The following is a 23,086-nucleotide window of genomic DNA, read 5'->3' as shown; positions in this document are numbered from 1 at the left end:
ATAAAAGCAAGTATCTTTATAAAGCCTGCAAGGCCCTTCATAAACTGGCAACCCTGTACTTCTTTGACCTCACCTCCCCCTGCTTTACTGCTCTAACCACACTGGCCTCCCTGGTGTTCATCAACCACAACCAAGAATATACTTGCTTTAAGGAGTGCTTTGTCTGTTCCTACTGCCTGGGATATCCCAGAATTGCATGGCTAATTCCCTGGTCTCCTTTCTTTAAGTTTTTGCTTAAATATCAATGAGGTCTATTCTGTCCACCTTATGTAAAATTATAATCTATATCCAACACTACCAATTCCCATTACCAAGCTCTACTTTTTCTGTTTTCAAAAACATTTATTACTAACATACATCATTTACTTATTTGTTACGTTTGTTGTTTATTGCCTCTCTACCCTAGAGAGACACTAGAATTTAAGTTTTATGGGGGCAGCAATCTCTATTTTGTTTATTTAGCTCAAGGACCAGAATGGTGCCTCAATATGGCAGTAATTCAGTATTTATTGAATGCATAATGTTTAGTATTGTAAGAGTTGAGAGTAATGTTTAGTTTAACCCTCAGTATACCATCAGAGTCATTAGACCTGGTTTTAGTTTGTTTCTTTTGTGAGCATTTTTAACTATTTCTAAGAATGTATATTTCATGACTTTTATTCTTTCTTAGAGACCTTCCAGAGAACAGAGAAAAAATTTACTTTTCTTAATAGACTAAAACTCATTCTATCCCAGAATTACTAAATGGGTCCATTGGTTCTTTTTGTAAATCTAAGATACATCATAGAATCCTAGTGATCTTATTTTTGCCATATCTTAAAGTATTTTACTATTTCCTCATCAATTATTCCAACTATGCATTAAAAAAAAGTTAAACTAATTAAAAATAGCAGAATGAGGGAATTGCCTAAAATGATTATGTAATAGTGAAATAAATCTTCACTGTTTGATCATCCTTCAGTTTCCTTATTTTGATGCCCAGAGTACTGCATTATCTTTCATGAATGTATAAAAGAAGTCTGAAGTTACTTTTTTTTTTTTTTTTTTTTTTAGCTTTCACTGAACAAAGTTTAAAAAATCCAGAATTTTACATTTTCTGCCCAAACTGGCAAATAAAAGAAAATTAACAGAGAAAGACATTTCACAGTTATTAGATGAATCAGAACATGAATGCCAAGAGACAAGTTGTAGTATCTAGACTTTAATAATGTGATGAACTTGACCTTTTAATTGCAGAAAGGAATTCTCATCTAGTCATTCAAACAACAGGAAGTTCTTTGCTACACAGTATTTTATGACAAGAATCTGTACCATCCAGCTTTGATAAGGGGATGTGTGGCGGTATTATTTCACATTTTATGATACTTGTATACCAAAATTCACTTGATATGGTTTGTTTCAAATGGACAGATGCTGAAGGCATATGTGTATGCAGGGGTGATTGGAAGGAAATAGATAATATGGAAGTGAAAAAAATTAACTGGATTTGTCATTCTAATTGGTGTTTATAAATCAAAAAGTAAAAATATTTTGTAATTATGGAGCAAAGAAGAGACATATTTGAAATGTGTTGATTATTTACAAAATGGTTGTGCTCCACGTTCATACATGACAACTGACTAGCAGTTAGTTGTATTCCAGGATGTTATACATTTCAGGTATATTTAACTTCAAAAATAGGGATATATAAAATAATAATTTAGATTTGCCATGTGTAAATTCTTCTTAAGATTTCTGGTCATATTGTTTTTCATTATTACTTTTTATTTGTGAAATGACTTCAATTATTAAAGGGTCTGTTGGACCCAGATGATTAATGTTAATGACTATTTTTTTTGTGCGTGCGTGCTAAGTTGCTTCAATTGTGTCTGACTCTTTGCAACTCTGTGGGCTATAGCCTGCCAGGCTCCTCTGTCCATGGAATTCTCCAGGCAAGAATATTGGAGTGGGTTGCCATACCCTCTTCCATGGAATCTTCCCAATCCAGGGATCGAACCTGTGTCTCTTATGTCTCCTGTATTAGCAGACTGGTTTTTTACCACTAGTGACACTCTAAGCCACCAGGGAAGCCCATAATACTGGAGATATTGAAGATAACTAACTGCCCTAATACTGGAGATAGCTTAATATTAGCCTAATAGAGAAATGAGGTGCTAGTGGCTGCATGGCAGTAAGTAGACTTTTCAGACTATGTAAATGAAACAACTAGGCTGATATTAAACAGGAAAATTAAAGAAGTGTATAAGAGGAGAAACAACGTATCACTGGTGGTAGTGGTGGCGGTGGTGGTGTTTAATCTCTAAGTCATGTCCAACTCTTTTTTCACTGTGGTCTGCCAGGCTCCTCTGTCCATGGGATTTCCCAAGCAAGTATACTGGAGTGGGTTGCCGTTTCCTTCTCCACGGGATCTTCCCAACCCAGGGATTGAACCCACATTTCCTGCACTGGCAGGTGGATTCTCTACCACTGAGCCACCAGGGAAGCCCAGTGTACTACTATATAGCCATAAACTGAATATTGACCTGAGAGGGGAGATGGAGGAAAAAGAAATTCAGATAGATTGTTATTAGAAAGCTGAATCCTCTTTTACTTTATTAGGAATTTAGATATTAATGCATGAAATAGATAAGTCCATAAATATCAAGATGAACATTATTTAGAAGTATATAGGTAAATATCAAAAGAAATAGAACGAAAACTGTTTGCCTCTGAGGAGTGGGCTTAGCACAGGGATGGGCTCAGCACTTTCCTCTCAGCACAGGAGAGAACTGCTGTTCTTTTCTTTTACACTTTTTTAGTATTATTGGAGTTTTTACAACCATGTGCATGTATTTCTTAATAAAAATTAGCCGTAAAATGGGAAATTACGTATTTAAAGAGAAAACTTAGCTGGTATGTATCACCTGAAGTTGAAGGCCCAGGGACAACAATCCTAGATCTGAGGTAGTAAACATATGGTGATAACTGGAAGGAAACTGGAATATTGGCTTAGAAAGACATTGTAAAGGAATATGCTGTAGAATTTAAGACCTGGCCTGATTGAATAATGAGATGAAACATTGGCTTAAGATGAAAATAAACCTACATTTTAAGTCATTAACAACAGCAGGGAGGCATTTTGAGCCAGTTTCAAGTGGGGTTGTAAAAAGGAGTTTTGCTTTGGATATGTTTTATTTGCAGTGACTGTAATATAAATGTGATATATCTTATAAACAATTATAAATATAAGCCTGGACATATTTGGTCTTAAGGTCTGGAGAGAGATTTGAAGAATATATCAGCCCCCAAAATAATAAAAATGAATTGTTTTGAAGTGACTTACTTCACCAAGGAGAAAGTGAAGAGAGAATCAGACATTGAAAACCATACATACACTCACATACAAAGTTAATGATAAGTAAGGAAAAAGGATTTGGGAAGTAGACAAAGAAGTGTTAAATAGAAGGATGGTTGAAAGAATATAGCTTCCAGATTGGTATTAAAATTTTTTACCAGCAGGTTAATACCATATTTATATAGCCTTTAAATCTTCTCTAGAAACCTATAACATCTTCCCCTTCATTAAATTTGAATGTTGTGTGCTTGTCATTTTACAAATGTTTCAAGTGTCCGTATTGTATATTTTGCCTTTTGGACAGGAAAGGTGAAAGTTAGGAATAGGCACCATAGTAGATACTTAAGAACGAAAACAACTTGCATACTCCGACTGTGTTTACTGTTTCTGTTAATAGTTTTCCCTTTTCTGTTCTTATTAGTGTAATTTGAGGCGTCTTTTGTTTCTAAACAAATATTTCTTAAACAGGTGGTTTATTTTCTAAATCCTTGGGAGTGGCAAGAATGGAGTGAGAGAGAACTCTGTGTCTGTCTGTCTGTCTGTCTGTATCTTTGGGGTTACGCAAAAGCCTTTATATGACTGATATGCTTTGCAAGAGCTCTGTGCTCATAAGCACCTGTATTTATTTCCTCTTTCTTCTTCCTCCTCTACCTCTAAAAAAAGAAAAGCTAAATCCCCATTTATCACTGACACACACTTAAAAATATAAAATTTCTGGTAAATTTAATTTGATTTAAAATAAGATGAACAATTTGATGCCTAACTTGCAAATTCTTCTACTAAAATTTGTTTTATTTAAACGATTGCCAGTTATACAATGCAAAAATTTAATGATGAAATGGTTTTGTGACCAGTGTTAAATGGAAAAGTATAAATAAGAGAAAACTAAGACAGAAATAAAGAGCAGTTTGAGAAGAATGCTTGTGAATAAAGTGGCTCAGCCCTCAGGGGATTTGCATGTGGCATTGTGTGTATTTCAAAAGTTTCCGTTGAAATAACAGATGCTACTGATGAAGTTGGGAATAGTAACTTCATTTGTGGCTGGTTCAGTTGCTTATTAAAAGTGAGAAGATCCCAGGGGGAAATCTGGCATAGTGGAGTTAGACTCAAGAAAGGATATAACATAAATATCTTGCAGCTTTATCTCTGTGATCTTTAATCCATGAATACTGGGTAGGTACAGGCAAGATTATCAGTAAATGTCCAATTATCTTATATTACATTTGGATCCTGTGTTTGCCAAGTAATTTTATTTGATAAGTGATTTTTTAAAATTTCTTTTGTAGTTTCTAGAGTTGCTTGCTACAGAAATTCCAGGTTTTTTCCCTAGTCATTGATCATTTATCCTACTGAGCTTTTATGTGTATACAGTGAGAATCTATATAATTATCTATTGGCTTATGTACTCCAGAACAGTATTTACTGACATAAGTGTACATATGAATGTTTCCTTTTTCTTTTAAATTTTTTCCTAATGTAATTCAAAGTATGCAAGATGTTGTGCTGATAACTGGATAGATAAATACAACTTATGACTTAGTGAGGGAAATAAAATAATTTTTAATGCAAAATGTTCTCAGTAGCTTAAGAGATACAAATAACCTGCTTTAGACTATAAGAGAGAGAGAAAATAATTCTACAGAATGAATTCAAAAGAAGAAATGTTATTTAGGTAATTCATTCCGTAAAGATGAGTACCTGTGATAAATACACAATCATGCTTTGATGTGTGGAAGATAAAAAGGTAGAATGCTAAGGTTAAATCCAGGATGTTACAAATTTGAAAGTGATCATTTCTGCTTTTGAGGGGTTATCAGGGAAACATCAGTGGATGAGGTAACACGTGATTCGGAGACTTGAAGACCAAGTCGCCCAGTTCCAAGTGGTTGAGATTGGAGTTGGCTTGTGTTTCAAGGAATACATGCATAAGCAAAGTTGCAGAGGACACGAAGACACTTTAGGGAAATTACTAGGCATAGATGGAGCACAGAAGTCGAGAAGGTGAAGCCAGAGAAATAGATGAGGACCAGAACTTAGAAGGCACTGTGTGGCACACAGAGGAGTTTTACATTGATTCTGCAAGCATTGAGGAATCATTCAGGGCATAATGTTTTCACATTTATGTTTTAGAAACATTATTTCATTCACAGTATATATAGATATCAAGTTATTATATTTCTGAAACTAATGTTTCAGGGTGGGGTGGGGGTCGGGGGGGGACTCCCTAAAAAAAGAAACATTAATCTGGTAAGAAGGGAAGGCAGAATGGGTTGTGGTACTAGGGATAGAAATTCTAGGTGAGAAATTAAGTGTCTCTGGATCAACCTAATGGCACTGAAGTTATTACAATAGATTTGGTGAACGACTATTTGAAAGGTGAGAGAGAAGAGCTGAGGTTTTGATTTGGAAAATAAGTTATTGAGAACTTACAAGGAGGAAAAGTAGGGTTATTTGTTTTTAAGAGAGAAACTCAAGGAATGGGGAAAAGGTAGAGAATTTATTTTTAGTGATTATGATTTTGAGTTGCCTATATGAAGTCTAATCCAAATTTCCCATAGATCAGGAGCTCAAGAAAAGATTCAATCTAGAAATACAAATTTGGTGGTTCTCTCAGTGGGCATGTGTGACATAACCTGGGACAAAGAATGTAATATACTACGTGGCCAGTGAGGGAAAAAGAAGCTGTCAAGGGGAAGAAGAACTAGGAAAGTAGGTTGTGCTTTAAGCCAAAAAATTAACTGCTCACAGAGGTCAAATGAGAAAAGTACTGAATAAAGAACTGAGATGTCATATTCAGAGGTTATAATCATAGGAGTTCCCTGGCAATCCAGGAGTCAGGACTCAGCTCTTACTGCCAAGGGCCCAAGTTCGACCCTTGGTTGGGGAAATTAGATCCCACAAGAAAGTAAGAAAGGAAAAAAGAGAGAGAGAGATTGTGCTGGCTTTGAAGTTGCAGACAGCCTGTAGAAGCTGGTGAAGGCCAGGAAGTGGATTTTCCCCAGCCTCTGGAAGGAAAGCAACCCTGCAGGAAAAAAGAATTTATAGTCATGGAAATTGGGCTGGGTTAGGTGGAAAACTAGGCAAAGAGTGAGATGGTGTTGAAGATCAAGGGAATAAAATGACCAAAAGTACAGAGAAGGGAAAGCACTGGGAGTGTTAAATTACAAAAAGTAAGACCTTTTAGTTTAAAATATTAGGTATGTAAAAAGGGAGTGTGGCCAATACATTAGAAATGTAATGTTGTTGATTTGTCTTTTGTGCTATAACTACCAGATTACTTAACCTCAGTTTTATCTTCTTTATGTTTTGTTGTTTGTTTGTTTATTTTAAACATTTCAGTGTGTAAGATTTGTTAAAGTAGGAGTTAATAAAATGTTTTTCCAGAGATCACCAAAGATTATAGAAGATTTCAGTTCAGCATATCCAGTTGAATAATGCCATGTTATATGAGTCATAGTTTGGGCTGTGTACTTCAAGGGAGAAAAGGTGTTGAGAAGGCCCAAAGTCTTGGTTCCTTAGGGATTACAGAGATATAGCAACCATGGTTTCTTTTTTCCCAGCCCCCATCTGTGAGCCTGTCTGTAGACTCACAGATATATGGAGAAAAAAACAGTTGCTAGAGAACTTAAATACTTAGTATTGTATGAAGACTATTTTGATCATGCAGTCAACATAAGGTAATTAATTGATAATTGGTGGAATTGAGTATTTCTTGTTAAATAACACATATCCCAAATATAGAGGACTTTCAGTCTATTTGGAAGCTTCCCTGGTGGTTCAGATGGTAATGAATCTGCCTGCTAATGCAGGAGCCTCAGGTTCAATCCCTAGGTCAGAAAGATCTCCTGGAGAAGGGAATGGCAACCCACTCCAGCGTGAAGAATTCCATGGACAGGGGAACCTGGAAGGCTACAGTTCTTGGGGTCGGGGTCGGCAAAGAGTCAGACACGACTGAGTGACTTCCACTTCAATCTTTTTAAAGACTTGATGTTACTTAAATCATCCTGTATTTTTAAAAATGAGATGATTATGGTTATTTACTGAACACAGTAATGCTTTTTGGATTCTTTAGCCCAGAGATACATGATAAGATCCTTGAAGGCAAGCACCATGTCTTTCTGTCTCCTACATTGTCTTTTACATGAGAAATTTTCAGTGAATATATGTTCAGAATTAACTTGACACTACATTAAATGAAAACATTTTACACTTTGAGGAAAGTTGCATTTTACATTTTTAAATAATTAGTAGTGGCAGAGTCAGTTTTTATATCTTCTTTGCTGAATATTAAATTCAGGTCCACTATTTGCAGAGAAAATCATAAACATATACCTTTTCACTGAAATGTAATGAGACTTAAAATTTTAGACGTTAGAAATTAGGATTTCTAGAATTTTTTATGTAAGGCACCATATGGGCCTCCATATAAGAAGGGTTAGGGTATAAGACTCAAGGAAAGATTTTTCTTAGTGCCTGGCTCCTGCGCTAAAATAACCAACTGGATATGCTGAGCTGAAATCTTAAGTAGTCTTTGGTGATCTTTGGAAAAACGTTTTACTAACTCCTACTTTAACAAATCTTAACTTCTGTAAAAAAACAAAAAAGAGAGAGAGAACCAGCTCTATAATTGTGACTGCTGCCTCAGCACAGAAATGATCTTCACCTATTCCCACCCATCAGAATTTAGGCAGGCTAGGTATAATTGAAGTGAAGCATGAATTGGCTTTACTCCTCAGAAATTTAGCCCAAACTCTTCCTTAGTTCCTTTGAAAACTTGAGTATAGTCTTATGGGTAAAAATAGCTGCATTAGCACTACATATCACAAAAGCAGCAATTGCTGTTTTTTGTAGCACGCACACATTTTAAAAATGAATATTTATGTGACCATACTTACAGGGTTGTTCTGAAGGTATAATATGTATTTAAAACAATTTACAGACAGTGAATCACCATCCCCATATAAATAGGAAGGATGTTTATCTTTATGCATGAGAGAAAAAGAGAGAAGGAAGGAGAGAAAGGAGGGAGGGAAGAATAAAGATAGCAGAATAGTCCAGAAATAGAAAATGTGTAAAATGTGTAAGGTTATGGGTTCACTTTTCTTTGGGGTTTGCCTTTTTGTTTTGAAGGTTATTTCAGAAGACAGGAAATACAAAAGCACCCTGTAATGCTGTTGGACTATCTCTGCTTTCAAGAGTACTACTCTGGCAGAAAGAGACCTGTTGTACTGTTTCTTGGAGCGCTCCACACAGTAGGAAGTCGAGACTTTTAAAGTTAAACTAATGAAGACAGGACATAGGAAATTTCTTAGTTGGAAAAATAGATTTAACATTCATAAGTCCTCATATGTGTTAAAGGTGAAATGAAAAGCTTCCTGTAAGTAATAATGTTTTAATGCTCAATATTTGTATGTATAAAAAGGTGAAAATTCTTAGTAAAGGAATTATCGCACCCTTTGTTCCAGGTTTCCCAGGTGACTCAGATGGTAAAGTGTCTGCCTGCAATGCGGGAGACCCGGGTTTGATCCATTGGTTGGGAAGATCCCCGGAGAAGGAAATGGCAACCCACTTTGCCATTTTCTAGTACTCTTGCCTGGAAAATTCCATGGGCGGAGGAGCCTAGTGGGCTACAGTCTATGGGGTCGCAGAGTTGGACACAACTGAGAGACTTCACTGCACTTTGTTCTATTCAGACTGTATTGTTTGCTGTATCCTTTTACCTCTTTCATTATGTTGCTTGTGCCTTTCCTTTTTACTCGTGTCCTTCATCACTTGTTAAAATCCTACTTGAGATGTTTGCTTCCAGCCGTATTTTGTTAACTTACACCAGACTTGCCCTCCTGATAAGAGATGATGAAATTAGCAGACAAGGACTTTAAAACAGACATTATAAATATGTGGAGGTTTAAAGGGAAAGAGGCATGTAAGAGAAATAGAAGATATAAAAATGAAGCAAAGAAAAATTACAGAGCTGAAATATATAATAGTTTGAAACAAAAAAAATGAAATGAAAAATTTTAGTGGTTTGACTTAACTACAGATAAATTAACGCATTTTCAGATACTGAACAACAGGCAGTACAGGATCATGATTCTTGAGAATGTGGAAATGAATGAGATACGCCTACAGTCAACTTGCATTGTGATACTAAGAAAGGGAATCCAGGCATAGTGGCCGTCTCATTAAGAAGAGAAGACAGAAATCAGAGTTCAGAGAGACTAAAGAAGCTGTAATTTGTGGAGTAGAGTACTGGAGACTAGAATTCCTAGAACTTACCAAACAATTCCCAGAACTTACCTGAGTTCTTACTTGCCAGATTGGACAGTATTGAACACTGACACATTCAATAGAGATCCCAGAAGATATATCTTAGTAGTAGGGTTTCAGTTCAGTTCAGTTCAGTCGCTCAGTCATGTCCGACTCTGCGACTCCATGGACTTCAGCACGCCAGACTTCCATGTCCATCACCAACTCCCAGAGCTTACTCAAACTCTAACCCTAAGTAAAGGCTACTGTGGACCACCCTAGCAAAGCTTTAAAAGTCTCAAAAGGATCACCTGATCTGGAGGTTGCTTAACTGCTTGTCAGAACAGAGTCTTACACTTTTTAAAGTAAGAAAACAAAATCAAGACACTCAACAGTGTACCTTAGTAGCATCCATGGTGGGCGGGGGAGTGGGGGGGTGGAATTACTAGGTATTAAGAAAGCAGGAAAATGTCACTCATAACCAGGAGAAAAATCAGTCAAGTGATACAAACCTAGAAGTGACAGAGAATATGAAACTAGCAGCAGAGACTTTAAAACAGCTGTTAAAAATGTACTCTGAAATTTAAAGGAAGAGAGAAATGTAATAGAAATGAAAGGTATGAAAAAGAAATGGAACTTCTAGAACTGAAATACATATTTGAGATTAAAAATTTACTGGATGGGCATAAGTACAAATTAGATTATTCAAAGGAAAAGAGCAAGAGACTTATGGACAACTTAAAGCCAATAATTTCAGCAATTTAGAAGTAATTGACACATTTTTTGAAAGTCACAAATTATCAAAACTGGCCCAAGAAGAAACTGAAAATGTTAATGGCTCCATATATACTGGAAAAAAAAAAAAAAAGAAAGGTAGAATTACTCTTTTAAAACCTTCTACAAGTAAAATTCTTGACTCACAAACAAGGAAAACTCCAATCTAGATGGCTTCAGTGGCAAATTCTATCAGATATTTAAGGAAAAAATAATACCAACTCTTCCCAACACTTCCGAACTCTTGTGAGGCTAGTTTTATACCAATGTCAAAACCAGACATTTAAAGAAAAGTATAAATCAATATCCTTCACAAACACAGATGTAAAAATTCTTAATAAAATAATAGCAAATTGAATTCTGCAGTACATTTTAAAGAATAATACATCCTAACCAAGTGGAGTTAATCCCAGAATACAAGATTGGTTTCATATTTGAAAATGAAATCACTGTAGTTTACCGTATTAAGAGAAAAAGAGGAAAAGCCATGGGCTATCTCAGTTGATGCAGATAAGGTACTGAGATTTCAGCACACATTCATATTAAAAACCCAGGAAACTAGGACTAGAAAGGAATTTCTTACACCTGTTATGAAAGATCTACAGCAAAACAATGCTTGATTATGAAAAAATATATTTTTGCCTATAGTTGGGAACAAAGCAGAGATTTGTTTCCTGTCACCACTGATGCTGAGTATCATAATGGAGGTCCTGTATAATACAGTGAGGTTAAAAAAAAAAAGAAGCAAAAGGCATACAGGTCAGAAAAGAGGCAACAAAACTGTTTTTATTCACTATTCATCAGTGTAATGACCATTAAAGTCATAATGAGTACTACTTCACACCCATTCTAAGGTTAAAATTTAAAAGACTGACAGTTTCAAAACTGGTACAACCACTACAGAGAACATGATGGAGATAATTAATAAAAAATAAACATAGAACTACCATATGATCCAGCAATCCTACTGCTGGGCATGCATCCAGGAAAAAACAATTTGAAAGATTACATGCACCTCAAATGTTCATGGGAACACTGTTTACAGTAGTCAAGACATGAAAGCAAGTGAAATGTCCATTGACAAATGAATGGGTAAAGAAGATATGGTACATACATACAATGGAATATTACTCAACCATAAAAATGAAATAATGCCATTTGCAGTGACATGGATGGACCTAGAGATTATCATACTAAGTGAAGCAAATCAAAGACAAATAAATATCATAGGATATCACTTGTGAAATCTTAAAAAATGGTACAAATGAACATACATACAAAACAGAAGGAGTCACAGCTGTAGAAAACAAATTTATGGTTACCAAGGGGGACAGTGGAGGGAGGGATAATTTGGGAGATTGGGATTGAGATATACAGACACTATATAAAATAGATAACGACTTACTGTATACCACGGGAAACTCTACTCAGTACTCTGTAATCTATATAGGAAAAGGATCTAAAAAAGAGAGGAGATAAATATACACACACATATAAGTGATTATTCACTTTGCTGTGCAGCAGAAATCAACAGAGCATTGTAAATCAGGTCAGTTCAGTTACTCAGTTGTGTCCGACTCTTTGCGACCCCATGAACTGCAGCACACCAGGCTTCCCTGTCCATCACCAACTCCCAGAGCTTGCTCAAACTCATGTCCACTGAGTTGGTAATGCCATCCAATCATCTCATCCTCTGTCCCCTTCTCCTCCCGTCTTCAATCTTTTCCATCATCAGGGTCTTTTCCAATGAGTCAGTTCACATCAGGTGGCCAAAGTATTGCAGTTTCAGCATCAGTCCTTCCAGTGAATATTCAGGACTGATTTCCTTTAGGATGGACTGGTTGGATCTCCTTGTAGTCCAAGGGACTCTCAAGAGTCTTCTCCAACACCACAGTTCAAAAGCATCAATTCTTCAGCGCTCAGCTAATAACTAGGTTACAAGCTCTTACTCATTTTTGTTTACCCTATAGCACCTTCCCTGGTGGAAGGGCTTCCCTGGTGCCTCAGAAGTTAAAGTGTCTTCCTGCAGTGCTGGAGACCTGGGTTTGATCCCTCTGTCGGGAAGATCCCCTGGAGAAGGAAATGGCAACCCACTCCAGTATTCTTGATTGGAGAATCCCATGGAGGGACGAGCCTGGTAGGCTACAGTCCACGGGGTTGCAAAGAGTCAGACACGACTGAGCTACTTCACTTTCACAGCACCTTGCTTATTGTAACCTTTCAATACATGTTTGTTAAACTGAGCTCATTTAATGCAAAGACAGACTTACTAGCTATTGCTTTGATTATAATTCTAAAGTCTGAAAAGAATCATAGTCCCGGATCTTAGCAAGACAAGGCTAACAGGTAGGTAAGAGTCGAAATTAGGCATCTTTAGGACAGTCCTAATTTTACACTTTAGGGCAATCCCATTTTATATTCTGTGGTGGTGGCAGGACACACAGAGAAGATGGGTGCTCCTCGGCCCTGTGGGACATTGTCTTTAAGGCAAGACACTGAGCTGGTTGTAAAAGTCTGGAGGATTTAGGTTATGTAGACTTAAGTAATAGTGTATTTGACTCCAGTAATGAATGAAAAGTTGATAGAATCACAGAAACTCCATGAAGGTACCATTGATACCACTTAATCCAATTCGTTATTAAACAGACCCAGAGAGGATAAATAACCTGCCCTTTCAGTTTAGTTCAGTCGCTCAGTCATGTCCAGCTCTTTGCGACCCCTTGAATCGCAGCACACCAGGCCTCCCTGTCCATCACCAACTTCTGGAGTTCACTCACTCTCATGTCCATTGAGTCGGTGATGCCATCCAGCCATCTCATCCTGTGTTGTCCCCTTTCCCTCCTGCCCCCAATCCCTCCCAGCATCAGTATTTTTCTGTCAGTCAACTCTTAGTATCAGGTGGCCAAAGTACTGGAGTTTCAGCTTTAGCATCATTCCTTCCAAAGAACACCCAGGACTGATCTCCTTTAAAATGGACTGGTTGGATCTTCTTGCAGTCCAAGGGACTCTCAAGAGTCTTCTCCAACACCACAGTTCAAAAGCATCAATTCTTCGGCGCTCAGCCTTCTTCACAGTCCAACTCTCACATCCATACATGGCCACTGGAAAAACCATAGCCTTGACTAGACAGACCTTTGTTGGCAAAGTAATGTCTCTGCTTTTGAATATGCTGTCTAGGTTGGTCATAACTTTCCTTCCAAGGAGTAAGCGTCTTTTAATTTCATGGCTGCAGCCTTTGGCACATAACAAATAAGAGATAGGGTCAAGACTGGAACCCAGGTTTCTGACAAAATCTGTACCAAAAATTTAATGAAGTGGAGAATGGCTGCCTGTGGAAGTCCTAATGAGTTGCCCTTAGAAGAACCTTCCATTAGGTTTGTATTTGAGGTTAAGAAGCAAACAGGATAGGAATAAGAGTCAGCTGTCATTACCAGGATAGAATCAAAACTGAACCATGAGTAGGGCCAAGAGTTGACTTGTATGTTCTTGGTGATGTCTTTACTTCATTTACCACCAAGAAGTCTGATTTCATTTGTAACTTAAGCCTATTTTGTATACTTGTTGACAACTTTTCTACAGTAAGAATATTCTGTAGCTTGTTGAAGAGGACTTAGTATATAACCTAGATATTGTTGAATTCCACAGCTTTGTTAAAACAATCTAAATGCAGCTGATCTGTCTCATAAACCTTCCTTTTTCCAATATTCTCTCTTCATGTGTAAATTTATTGGGGTTTGGGGCCGATTAACAGTTGCTATTTTGCATTTCCATGGTTTAGGAGTTCATTTTTTTAAGGACAGTATTAAGTCAGTTTTGTAATTAGTGATTTTTAATGGTCATTTTGAGTTTTAATGATGAAGGATGTTGAGATACAAAGGGCAGCTTTGAAAGTTACAGCAGAGCATGCTCCTTAGATGAATCCTTTGAATGAAAGAATAATAGTATGGATGGTGATGATGAAGGACTAGAAGCTGCGGCTATTTAATGTATTCTCCACTCTCAATATATGGATGCAGCCTCTGAATTTTGTAAAGGAAATAATCATCAGCACAGCATCTCTGCGCTTCTATGGATTGATCTTTTTGTAAAGCAGCCTCTTGGTTTTCTTAGTAAAAGTATTTTATTTTAAAATACATCTCTAGACACTTACTCCTGGTTCAGTTCAGTCGCTCAGTCGTGTCTGACTCTCTGCGACCCCACGAACCACAGCACACCAGGCCTCCCTGTCCATCACCAACTCCCGGAATCCACCCAAACTCATGTCCATTGTGTCGGTGATGCCATCCAGCCATCTCATCCCCTGTCATCCCCTTTTCCTCCTGCCCTCAATCTTTCGCAGCATCAGGGTCTTTTCAAATGAGTCAGCTCTTCGTATCAGATGGCAAAAGTATTGGAGTTTCAGCTTTAACATCAGTCCTTCCAATGAACACCCAGGACCGATCTCCTTTAGGATGAACTGGTTGGATCTCCTTGCAGTCCAAGGGACTCTCAAGAGTCTTCTCCAACACCACAGTTCAAAAGCATCAATTCTTCGGCACTCAGCTTTCTTTATAGTCCAACCCTCACATCCATACATGACTACTGGAAAAACCATAGCCTTGACTAGATGGACCTTTGTTGGCAAAATAATGTCTCTGCTTTTCAATATGCTATCTAGGTTGGTCATAACTTTCCTTCCAAGGAGTAAGCGTCTTTTAATTTCATGGCTGCAGTCACCATCCGCAGTGATTTTGGAGCCCAGAAAAATAAAGTCAGCCACTGTTTGCACTGTTTCCCCATCTATTTGCCATGAAGTGATGGGACCGGATACCATGATCTTCGTTTTCTGAATGTTGAGCTTTAAGCCAACTTTTTCAGTCTCCTCTTTCACTTTCATCAAGAGGCTCTTTAGTTCTTCTTCACTTTCTGCCATAAGGGTGGTCCTGGGAAAATGTAGATTACTTCATGTGTCCACAGAATTCCTTTCAAAGAAGAGTCAAGCTCAATTTGTGGGGTTTTTTTGTTTTGTTTTCGTTTTTTTGAAATAGAAAAGAAGGGTAGGTAGGAGAAAGGAGGAAATCTTAACTTTGCTTTAGGGGAAGAAGAAAATCATTCAGTCCGTTGTTGACACCTTAGCTTCTGCATTAGTCATATGTCCCTTCCTCCTTGGCCATGGGTGGACCAAGGGAATAGCAACCATTTGCAAGTTTTTAAAGGGGCAGTGCAAGGAGAAGAAAACAGCTGATAAAGGAAAAGGTAGAGCTCCCCACCCAGCTAGGTTTTTACAGTTGTATTTTTAAACCAATCACCAGCTGCTAGATATTTGACCTCTCTTATTTCACTATTTTTGATGTTGTGAAATACAGTGCTAAATTCCTAGCTCTAATCATGAGATAATATTGAGTCCAACTTTTTAAAATGTTACAATGAAAGTCAACTACAGTGAGAATCTGGTGGACACAGTTAATACTGATATTGGAAGGAAAAATCTTTCTTCTACCTACGTGGGTCTGAATGGTGGGGAGGCCTGCGAATTAATTAACTGACAGTAGAGAGAGTAACAGGAGAAAAGACCAAAGGTGGAAGCACTCAGTAACGAGTAACTTGCTGAAGGATAAAAGTTTGTATATCAACTTAACAGAAGGGAGAATTTAGAGCTTCCGAAGATAGAAGGTTGTGATGTGGGTCTTTCCACAATTTTGGAGGAATGTCCTGGTACCCATGGTGATTAGAGACCTCTGAGTTGGGGAAAGGGGCTGTGGCAGCTAGCTCATGAGACAGGCTTTAGTCAGATAAGGGAAGTTCAGATAAGATTTCTTTTTTGCACCTGCTGTTGGGTTTTTGGTCCCTTCAGAGATTTACAGTTTGATTATGTTCAAAGCATTTTCACATATCTCATCTGATTCACACATCTCATCTGATTTTTTAGGTATACTATACAGGGAAAATACTGTTACTCCCATTTCACAGGTAAGGAAACTGAGATTAAGAGAGGTTAAGTATTTTCAGAGCCACAGAAGTAGTAACAGAGTCAAGATGTTAAGGGATTTACATTTCTCAATATTCCTTTGTAGTTCAGTATCAGTATTAACGAATTGAATAATTATTGTCAATCAAGTGCTTTAAAGGTGTAAAGATTGAGTAACATGTTTTATTTGTTTTGTAGGAGAAGATGATGTGAACTGGTTCATCAGTGACAAAGACATTGAGGTAAAATCAAAGTTATGAATAATAGATTAATTTCCTTTGATTCATAGTTTCCTTTTACTTCATTGTGTTGACTTAATGAGCTTTTTAAACGTAGCAGCAATCCAAGTATCTTGTAAGAAAAAGTTTAATTTTAGTTTATGGGTGGTTGAATTTTTCAGAAGTATGGTTAAGCCTTGATTTTCTCCAGTCAGTTAATTGCCATAAGGATTTAGTCCCCTATCCCTTTTGCTTCTTCTCTGCTATGATGGGTCCTCTCAGCCCATTTTGCCTGGTACCACTCAAGATCAACACCGGAAATAACTGCTTCTTCAGTGTAAGGAAATGGTTAGTCTATATTTAGGATGTGGCAGGTGTTTGTCTTTCTCAATTATTAGCCTTAATTGTGACAGATGGCTAGAGAAGAGAATAATTTTACAATTTGGTATAAGGAAAGTTTTAAGAGATAATTATATTGTGTCTCCTTTTGAGACCTACTTGGCTAATTCAGTAGAATAATAAGTGAAACATGAACTTTTTTTCAAAAATTAAACCAAACAAGATAAAAGCATGGTTGACATTTAGTTTTTCCTCTTTAGATAGTCCGTATCATATGTTTTGCTACTACTCTCTTGCATGATATTGGATTTTGGCTAGAATATGGGACATCTAGAATTGGATCAGTGTAGGAAGAATAGATCTTAAAAGGACTCTAGGGGGAGGACAGTATCTTTTTCTCTCTTAGAAGTTAAAATCCAGTTTGTAGGGATTAACCCTGGGCTGTTCAAAAGAAGGAATGTATTTGGTGGCTCTGTGGTTTTATAACTTTGTAAAGGGCAAAATCATAAAAAATGCCAACCCCTAACTAAAAATTTAAGCAAGCTTCTCGTTCAGAAAAATGTGGTATACGTTCAGATATATGTCAGCAATATCTTTGACTCTGAGTGCCACTGTAATGTCTAAATGATGCATCAGTGCCCTTACTAGACCTGAACTATAAGCAGAGAAAGATAGAAAAGAAATGGACTCATGGAGAAGTGTAAAAGAATACAAGAGATGGGCAAACAAAAAGTAGAGTTGTCTTCATGGTACCCTCTAAAATTTTTCTAACTCCTTTAAGAACGTAAAGTTCCCTGTTGCTAGCTTCTAAATTGAACAGATTATGATTGTTAATTCTGTTGAACAGAGTGAAATAATTTTAATTTTTGATCTTTTTTTTCCTTAGGCACAGATAGGTAATAAAAGATCATCTGGAAGATGGACCCATCGATACTATACAGCCAACAAAAATGTTACCTGTAGAAATTGTGACAAATGTGGCCATTTGTCAAAAAACTGCCCCTTCCCACAAGTATGTGAAATAAATGTTTCTTTCCATATTGTTAAAATAGTAGGGTTAGAACCCTTAATACCTTCAAATTCAAATGTTATGTAATATATGGGTTACATTTCATGTTAAATGTTCTTGTAGGTCACAGCCTCGAGTAGTAGTAAAGGATAATAAATCTACAACCAGAATCAATTTCACTATCCCATTAGTAGTTGTACAACCTTAGGCAAATCATTTCACCTTTTGTGCTTCTCTTTTCTTTACTATAAAATGAGGAGGTTGGATCAGATTGATTCTTGAGACTCGTTTTTGGTTCTAAGTCTTCTGCTTTATGACACAGCTTGTTTCATTGTGGGATAATTTTCGTTGCTAGATTATAATTTTAGGCATTTATAAATGTTTATCGATGTAAATTATGTTCAACAGATACATTAGCCTTTGAAATAACACAGAACTCTTAGACATTTCTTGACACTTAGTGAGCCCTTAACAAATATTTCATCCCTTACCTACTCCTTCTTCCAAATGACCGTCTTCAGGTATTTGAGCTGGCTCTCTTGTTTCCTCTTTTACCTTTGTTTCTTCAGGCAAAGCAATCTCTTTCTGTATCTTTCTCCTAGACTTAGCTTCCAGATCCTCATCATGCTACTTTCCATCTTAGATACATTCGAGTTTGTCGGTGTTCTACAAAGCAAGGCATAAGAATAGATGCCAGCTAATAGTATACATGTGGACTAAGCCTTTGTGGCAACCACAGAACACAGCTGGCTTTTGTTAAGACTCTGACTTAAGATCTTTTGTTTGATTTTACAGTTATGTTTGATTTGACCTTCATTGAGTTCCCAAATGGAAATAATTTTTTAAGCAATTATACTGAAAAATAAGTATTCTATTTGAGACTGAAGTATTTTGCTAAAGAGATTTTTGTTTGTTTGTTTGCCACATAGAAAGTCCGGCCCTGCTGCCTCTGTTCCGAGAGAGGACACCTCCAGTATGCCTGTCCGGCCCGCTTTTGCTTAGGCTGTTCTTTGCCTATGTCTTCCACTCACAGATGTCTTGAAAGAGCTTCCTGGAGAAAACGCTGTGACCGATGTGATATGATAGGCCACTATGCTGATGTGAGTATCTAGCAAATGACTAATTTGCCAGGCTTTGGGGGCATCATGCCAATTTGTAACCATCTGCCAGCCTACTTAAAAGAATGTTTCTCTGCTCTGTGTATAATAATAGTCAATCAATGTCCCTTTGGCCACAGATCATGTATATCAGTACTATAATATCTCAGGATAGGGATCCTACTGAATGGTTCATCCGGAAGCAGCATCAACAAAAACTGTAAACCTGTGCTAGCCTCTTTGGCATAATGTGTTTGCCAAAGTAAAGTTTCAAATTAAAGAGGTATGTAATAAAAAACATGTAAAATGTCTGCACCTATTCATAGTTAGATGAAATACATACATATAAATACTTAATAGTTGTGTACAAAGGTCTTTTGAAGCCTGCTTATTGATGGCTCTTGGTGATACAGTAGTCTCATGCAAGAAAGACAAGCCACCAACACTTTAAATCTGCTTATCTTAGATCTTTCGTTAGTTTTAAAAGACAGAAGTAACTTAGAAGATATTTCAGTTACTTGTAACACATTGAATTTTAGCACATTGTTATTTTAGATGTCATTTTGTGTCGTGTTATAAATGTTTGTAGGGTTCTAGTCACAGTTTCAACCAGAAGGGCTATAGAATTAAGTATGCCCTCACAAAAAGTAGGAACCTTTTCCTTTAACTTGTTCTTCCCAAAGACATGATACAAAGCACAAATATTTTTAAAATTTTGCATATATTGAATTATGCCTAGAGCCTTTTGCTTAAAACATTAATATGACTGTCTATTGGGATAAATGTTTGGTATATGTGTTTCTTATGTAAATATTATAATAGTTATTGATTATAGTTTCTAAAGGGCTTTTATAAACAAAAATAGGGTCACTGTCTGGTAAGTTAATTTTTTTCCAGTTAATTCTTTATGAATATGTCTCTGTATCAGTTCATAAAGGCTGTCTTTCTCATGGCTAACCTTTATTCTCTTTTTTTTTTTTTACCAGTTATCCAGCTATTTCTCTACCAATACATTTAGATTTTTTTAAGCAAACAGTACTGCTGTAAACATGTTTTTACCATGTTTTTATATCTCTTCATTCATGTAAGAGTATATTTCAGTAAGTTGTATTCTAAATGAAATTATATTATTAAAGGATATATATACATTTGTTGTTCAGTCACTAAGTCGTGTCCGACTCTTTGCGACCCCATGGACAGTAGCATGCCAGGCTTGTCTGTGCTCCAGTATCTCCTGGAGTTTGCTCAAATTCATGTCCATTGAGTTGGTGATGCTATCTAACCATCTCATCCTCTGTCAGCCACTTTTCCTCTTACCTTCAATCTTTCCTAGCATCAGGGTCTTTTCCAATAAGTCAGCTCTTCACATCAGGTGACCAAAGTATTGGAGCTTTAGTAACAGTCCATCCAATGAATAGCCAGGGTTGATTTCCTTTAGGATTTACTGATTTGATCTCCTTGCTGTCCAAGGGATCCTCAAGAGTCTTCTCTCGCACTACAATTTGAAAGGATCAGTTCTTCAGTGCTCAACTTTCTTTATGGTCCAACTGTCACATCTGTACATGACTACTGGAAAAACCATAACTTTGACTATATGGACCCTTGTCAGCAAAGTGATGTGTCTAATTTTTAATATGCTGTCTAGGTTTGTCATAATTTTCCTTCCAAGGAGCAAACGTCTTCTAATTTCATGGCTGCAGTCACTATCTGCAGTGATTTTGGAACCCAATAAAATAAAAGCTCTTACTGCTTCTACTTTTTCCTCTTCTCTTTGCCACGAATTGATGGAACCAGATGCCATGATCTTTTTTTTCTTTTTTTGGGGGGGAGGGTTTCAAGCCAGCTTTTTCACTCTCCTGTTTCACCCTCATCAAGAGGCTCTTTAGTTCCTCTTCACTTTTGGCCATCAGAGTATATATGCATAAATATTGCCAGATTACTCTTCTAAAAGATTGAACCAGTGTATCCATCTGCTAGCAGTGTCCTAAAGTACTCTCAACCATAGTTGTAATCAATCTTTAAATTTTTGGACATTCAGATAAGGAGAAAATTATATCTTACTGTTTCAATTTTTATTTCTTAGGCCCTAGTGAGGTTGAATATGAGTCTCAAGACAAAGTATTAAGATGGACATTGTCATTTCACTCCAAAGTAGTTTTAAACTTATTTTTCAATATTTACTAGCTCTTAAAAATAGTAAGTTTTAAGTTGTCTTAGATTTATTCTGTTATTCTCTGCATTAAGTTGTCAATGATAATTTCTTAGCAAGATTTTCTAGTTTGGCAGTTAGGTTTAAAAGCATATTTTTTAACTTCTTTCTTCCAAAGAGCTCTTAGAAACATGGTCTAACTTGTCTGTGAAAACAGAAGAGGCTCAGACATTGTCATGAGTAGTTTTTTTTTAATAGGAAAGCACAGTACAGAACAGTTAAGAATGGTTTGTTAAAGGTTATGTAGTTAGCTATGATTAAATCTGTAGCTCATTCTGCTTAGCTTCTTAATTTTGGCCTTTAATGTATGTTAAACTCCTTATCTAAAATGGCCTTGAGGATTAATAACCCCAGTTATTATACATTTTTAAGATAGGGTTAACTGTGGCTGGCTTCAGAGAAGCCATCACCTTTTACCCTAAATCTGCAAAGATCTGCCATTGTGTTTTGTTTTGTTTTTTTAATTACATGGTGAAAGTTCTGAACATGAATCGATCTTTTCTCAGTCTGCCCACCTGGTATAGGATTCCCTTGGAGCCCCATCACAACTGAGCTTTACTGACTTTTTGTTTTTGTCTGCACTAGGTCTTCATTGCTGCATGCAGGCTTTCTCTAGTTGTGAAGCAGGGGGCTACTCTCTAGTTACAGTACTCAGGCTTCTCTTACTGTGGAACATAGGCTCGGCACACGAGCTTCAGTAGTTGCAGCAACTTCAGCTCAGTAGTTGCAACTCGTGGATTCTAGACCTCAGGCTCCGTAGTTGTGGCTCATGGACTTAGTTGCTCTACGGCATGTGGTGTCTTTCTGGACCAAGGATTGAACCCATGTGCCCTACATTGGCAGGCAAATTCCTATCCACATTACCTCCAGGGAGGTCCTCCACTGACTTTTTCTGAAGAAACTTAGAAGTCCTTCCACTATCCCAGAAGCTCTTCTTGAGGATTCACTTGGAAGGAGTTTCTTTCTGGCCCCAGATTGGTGAAACTATTCAGCTAATCCCATACTTGCTTTAAATCTGTCTTGAAACCTGGCCCTCCACAGAAAATATTGTTTCCCCTGCAGCATTCTCAAATTCTTGCTGCTCATTCTTTCTTGACCCACATACCTCTGAATTAAGCTGATTAGGATCAAGCTCTTTCTCACTGGCCATTGTTGTTTGGTCACTAAGTCATGTCCGACTCTGTGTGACCCATGAATTGCAGCATGCTGGGCTTCCGTGTCCTTCACCATCTCCCGGAGTTTGCTCAAACTCATGTCCATTGAATCAGTGATTTTATTGAAACATCTCATCCTCTGCCACCCCCTTCTCTTGCCCTCATTTCCAAGCTTCAAGGTCTTTTACAATGAGTCACTGGCTGCTACTATTTCTAAATCAATTCTCCTCCCTCTTTGTGTATATATCTTTGACTTATTTAAGGCTAAGACTCTCTGACCATGATGTTCTTCAGCCTTCTTTGTCATTTTCATCTTCCCACCTACTGGAATTTATGAAGCCCTGGGTAACTGTAGATGCCCTAACCTCTTATAAATTAAGGAGATTAAGAAACTTCCATCTTTACTTTTTACACCCCTATTGCCACATCAGGATCTGTGTAATACCAGAGCACCAGTTAAATGTATAAAGACAATTATTAATGAAAACTCATGAGTAATATTCATATTCTTGCTATGACTCCTGAATTCTGCTTGGAAAGCTCTTCAGTTGAGTTCAGTCGCTGAGTCATATCCGACTCTTTGCGACCCCATGAATCGCAGTACACCAGGCCTCCCTGTCCATCACCAACTCCCGGAGTTCACTCAAACTCATATCCATCAAGTCAGTGATGCCATCCAGCCATCTCATCCTCTTTCATCCCCTTCTCCTCCTGCCCCCAATCCCTCCCAGCAGCAGAGTCTTTTCCAATGAGTCAACT

General features: G+C 37.2%; 1 protein-coding gene across 1 annotated transcript in view; it reads left to right on the top strand.

The window, feature by feature from the left end:
• The window catches only part of ZCCHC7 (zinc finger, CCHC domain containing 7), a 258,840-nt gene that overhangs the window by 181,879 nt on the left and 53,875 nt on the right, over positions 1–23,086 (top strand). The window contains exons 3-5 of the mRNA XM_010847094.1: positions 16,500–16,543; positions 17,745–17,870; positions 18,797–18,967. Of these exons, the coding sequence (XP_010845396.1) occupies positions 16,500–16,543; positions 17,745–17,870; positions 18,797–18,967 (341 nt within the window). The remainder of the gene's footprint in view (positions 1–16,499; positions 16,544–17,744; positions 17,871–18,796; positions 18,968–23,086) is intronic.

This window comes from Bison bison, unplaced genomic scaffold, assembly GCF_000754665.1.
Source record: "Bison bison bison isolate TAMUID 2011002044 unplaced genomic scaffold, Bison_UMD1.0 scf7180017864243, whole genome shotgun sequence".
Taxonomy (NCBI): domain Eukaryota; kingdom Metazoa; phylum Chordata; class Mammalia; order Artiodactyla; family Bovidae; genus Bison; species Bison bison.
The sequence above is the reverse complement of the archived record's forward strand: the minus strand, read 5'-3'. Positions and strand labels throughout refer to the sequence as shown.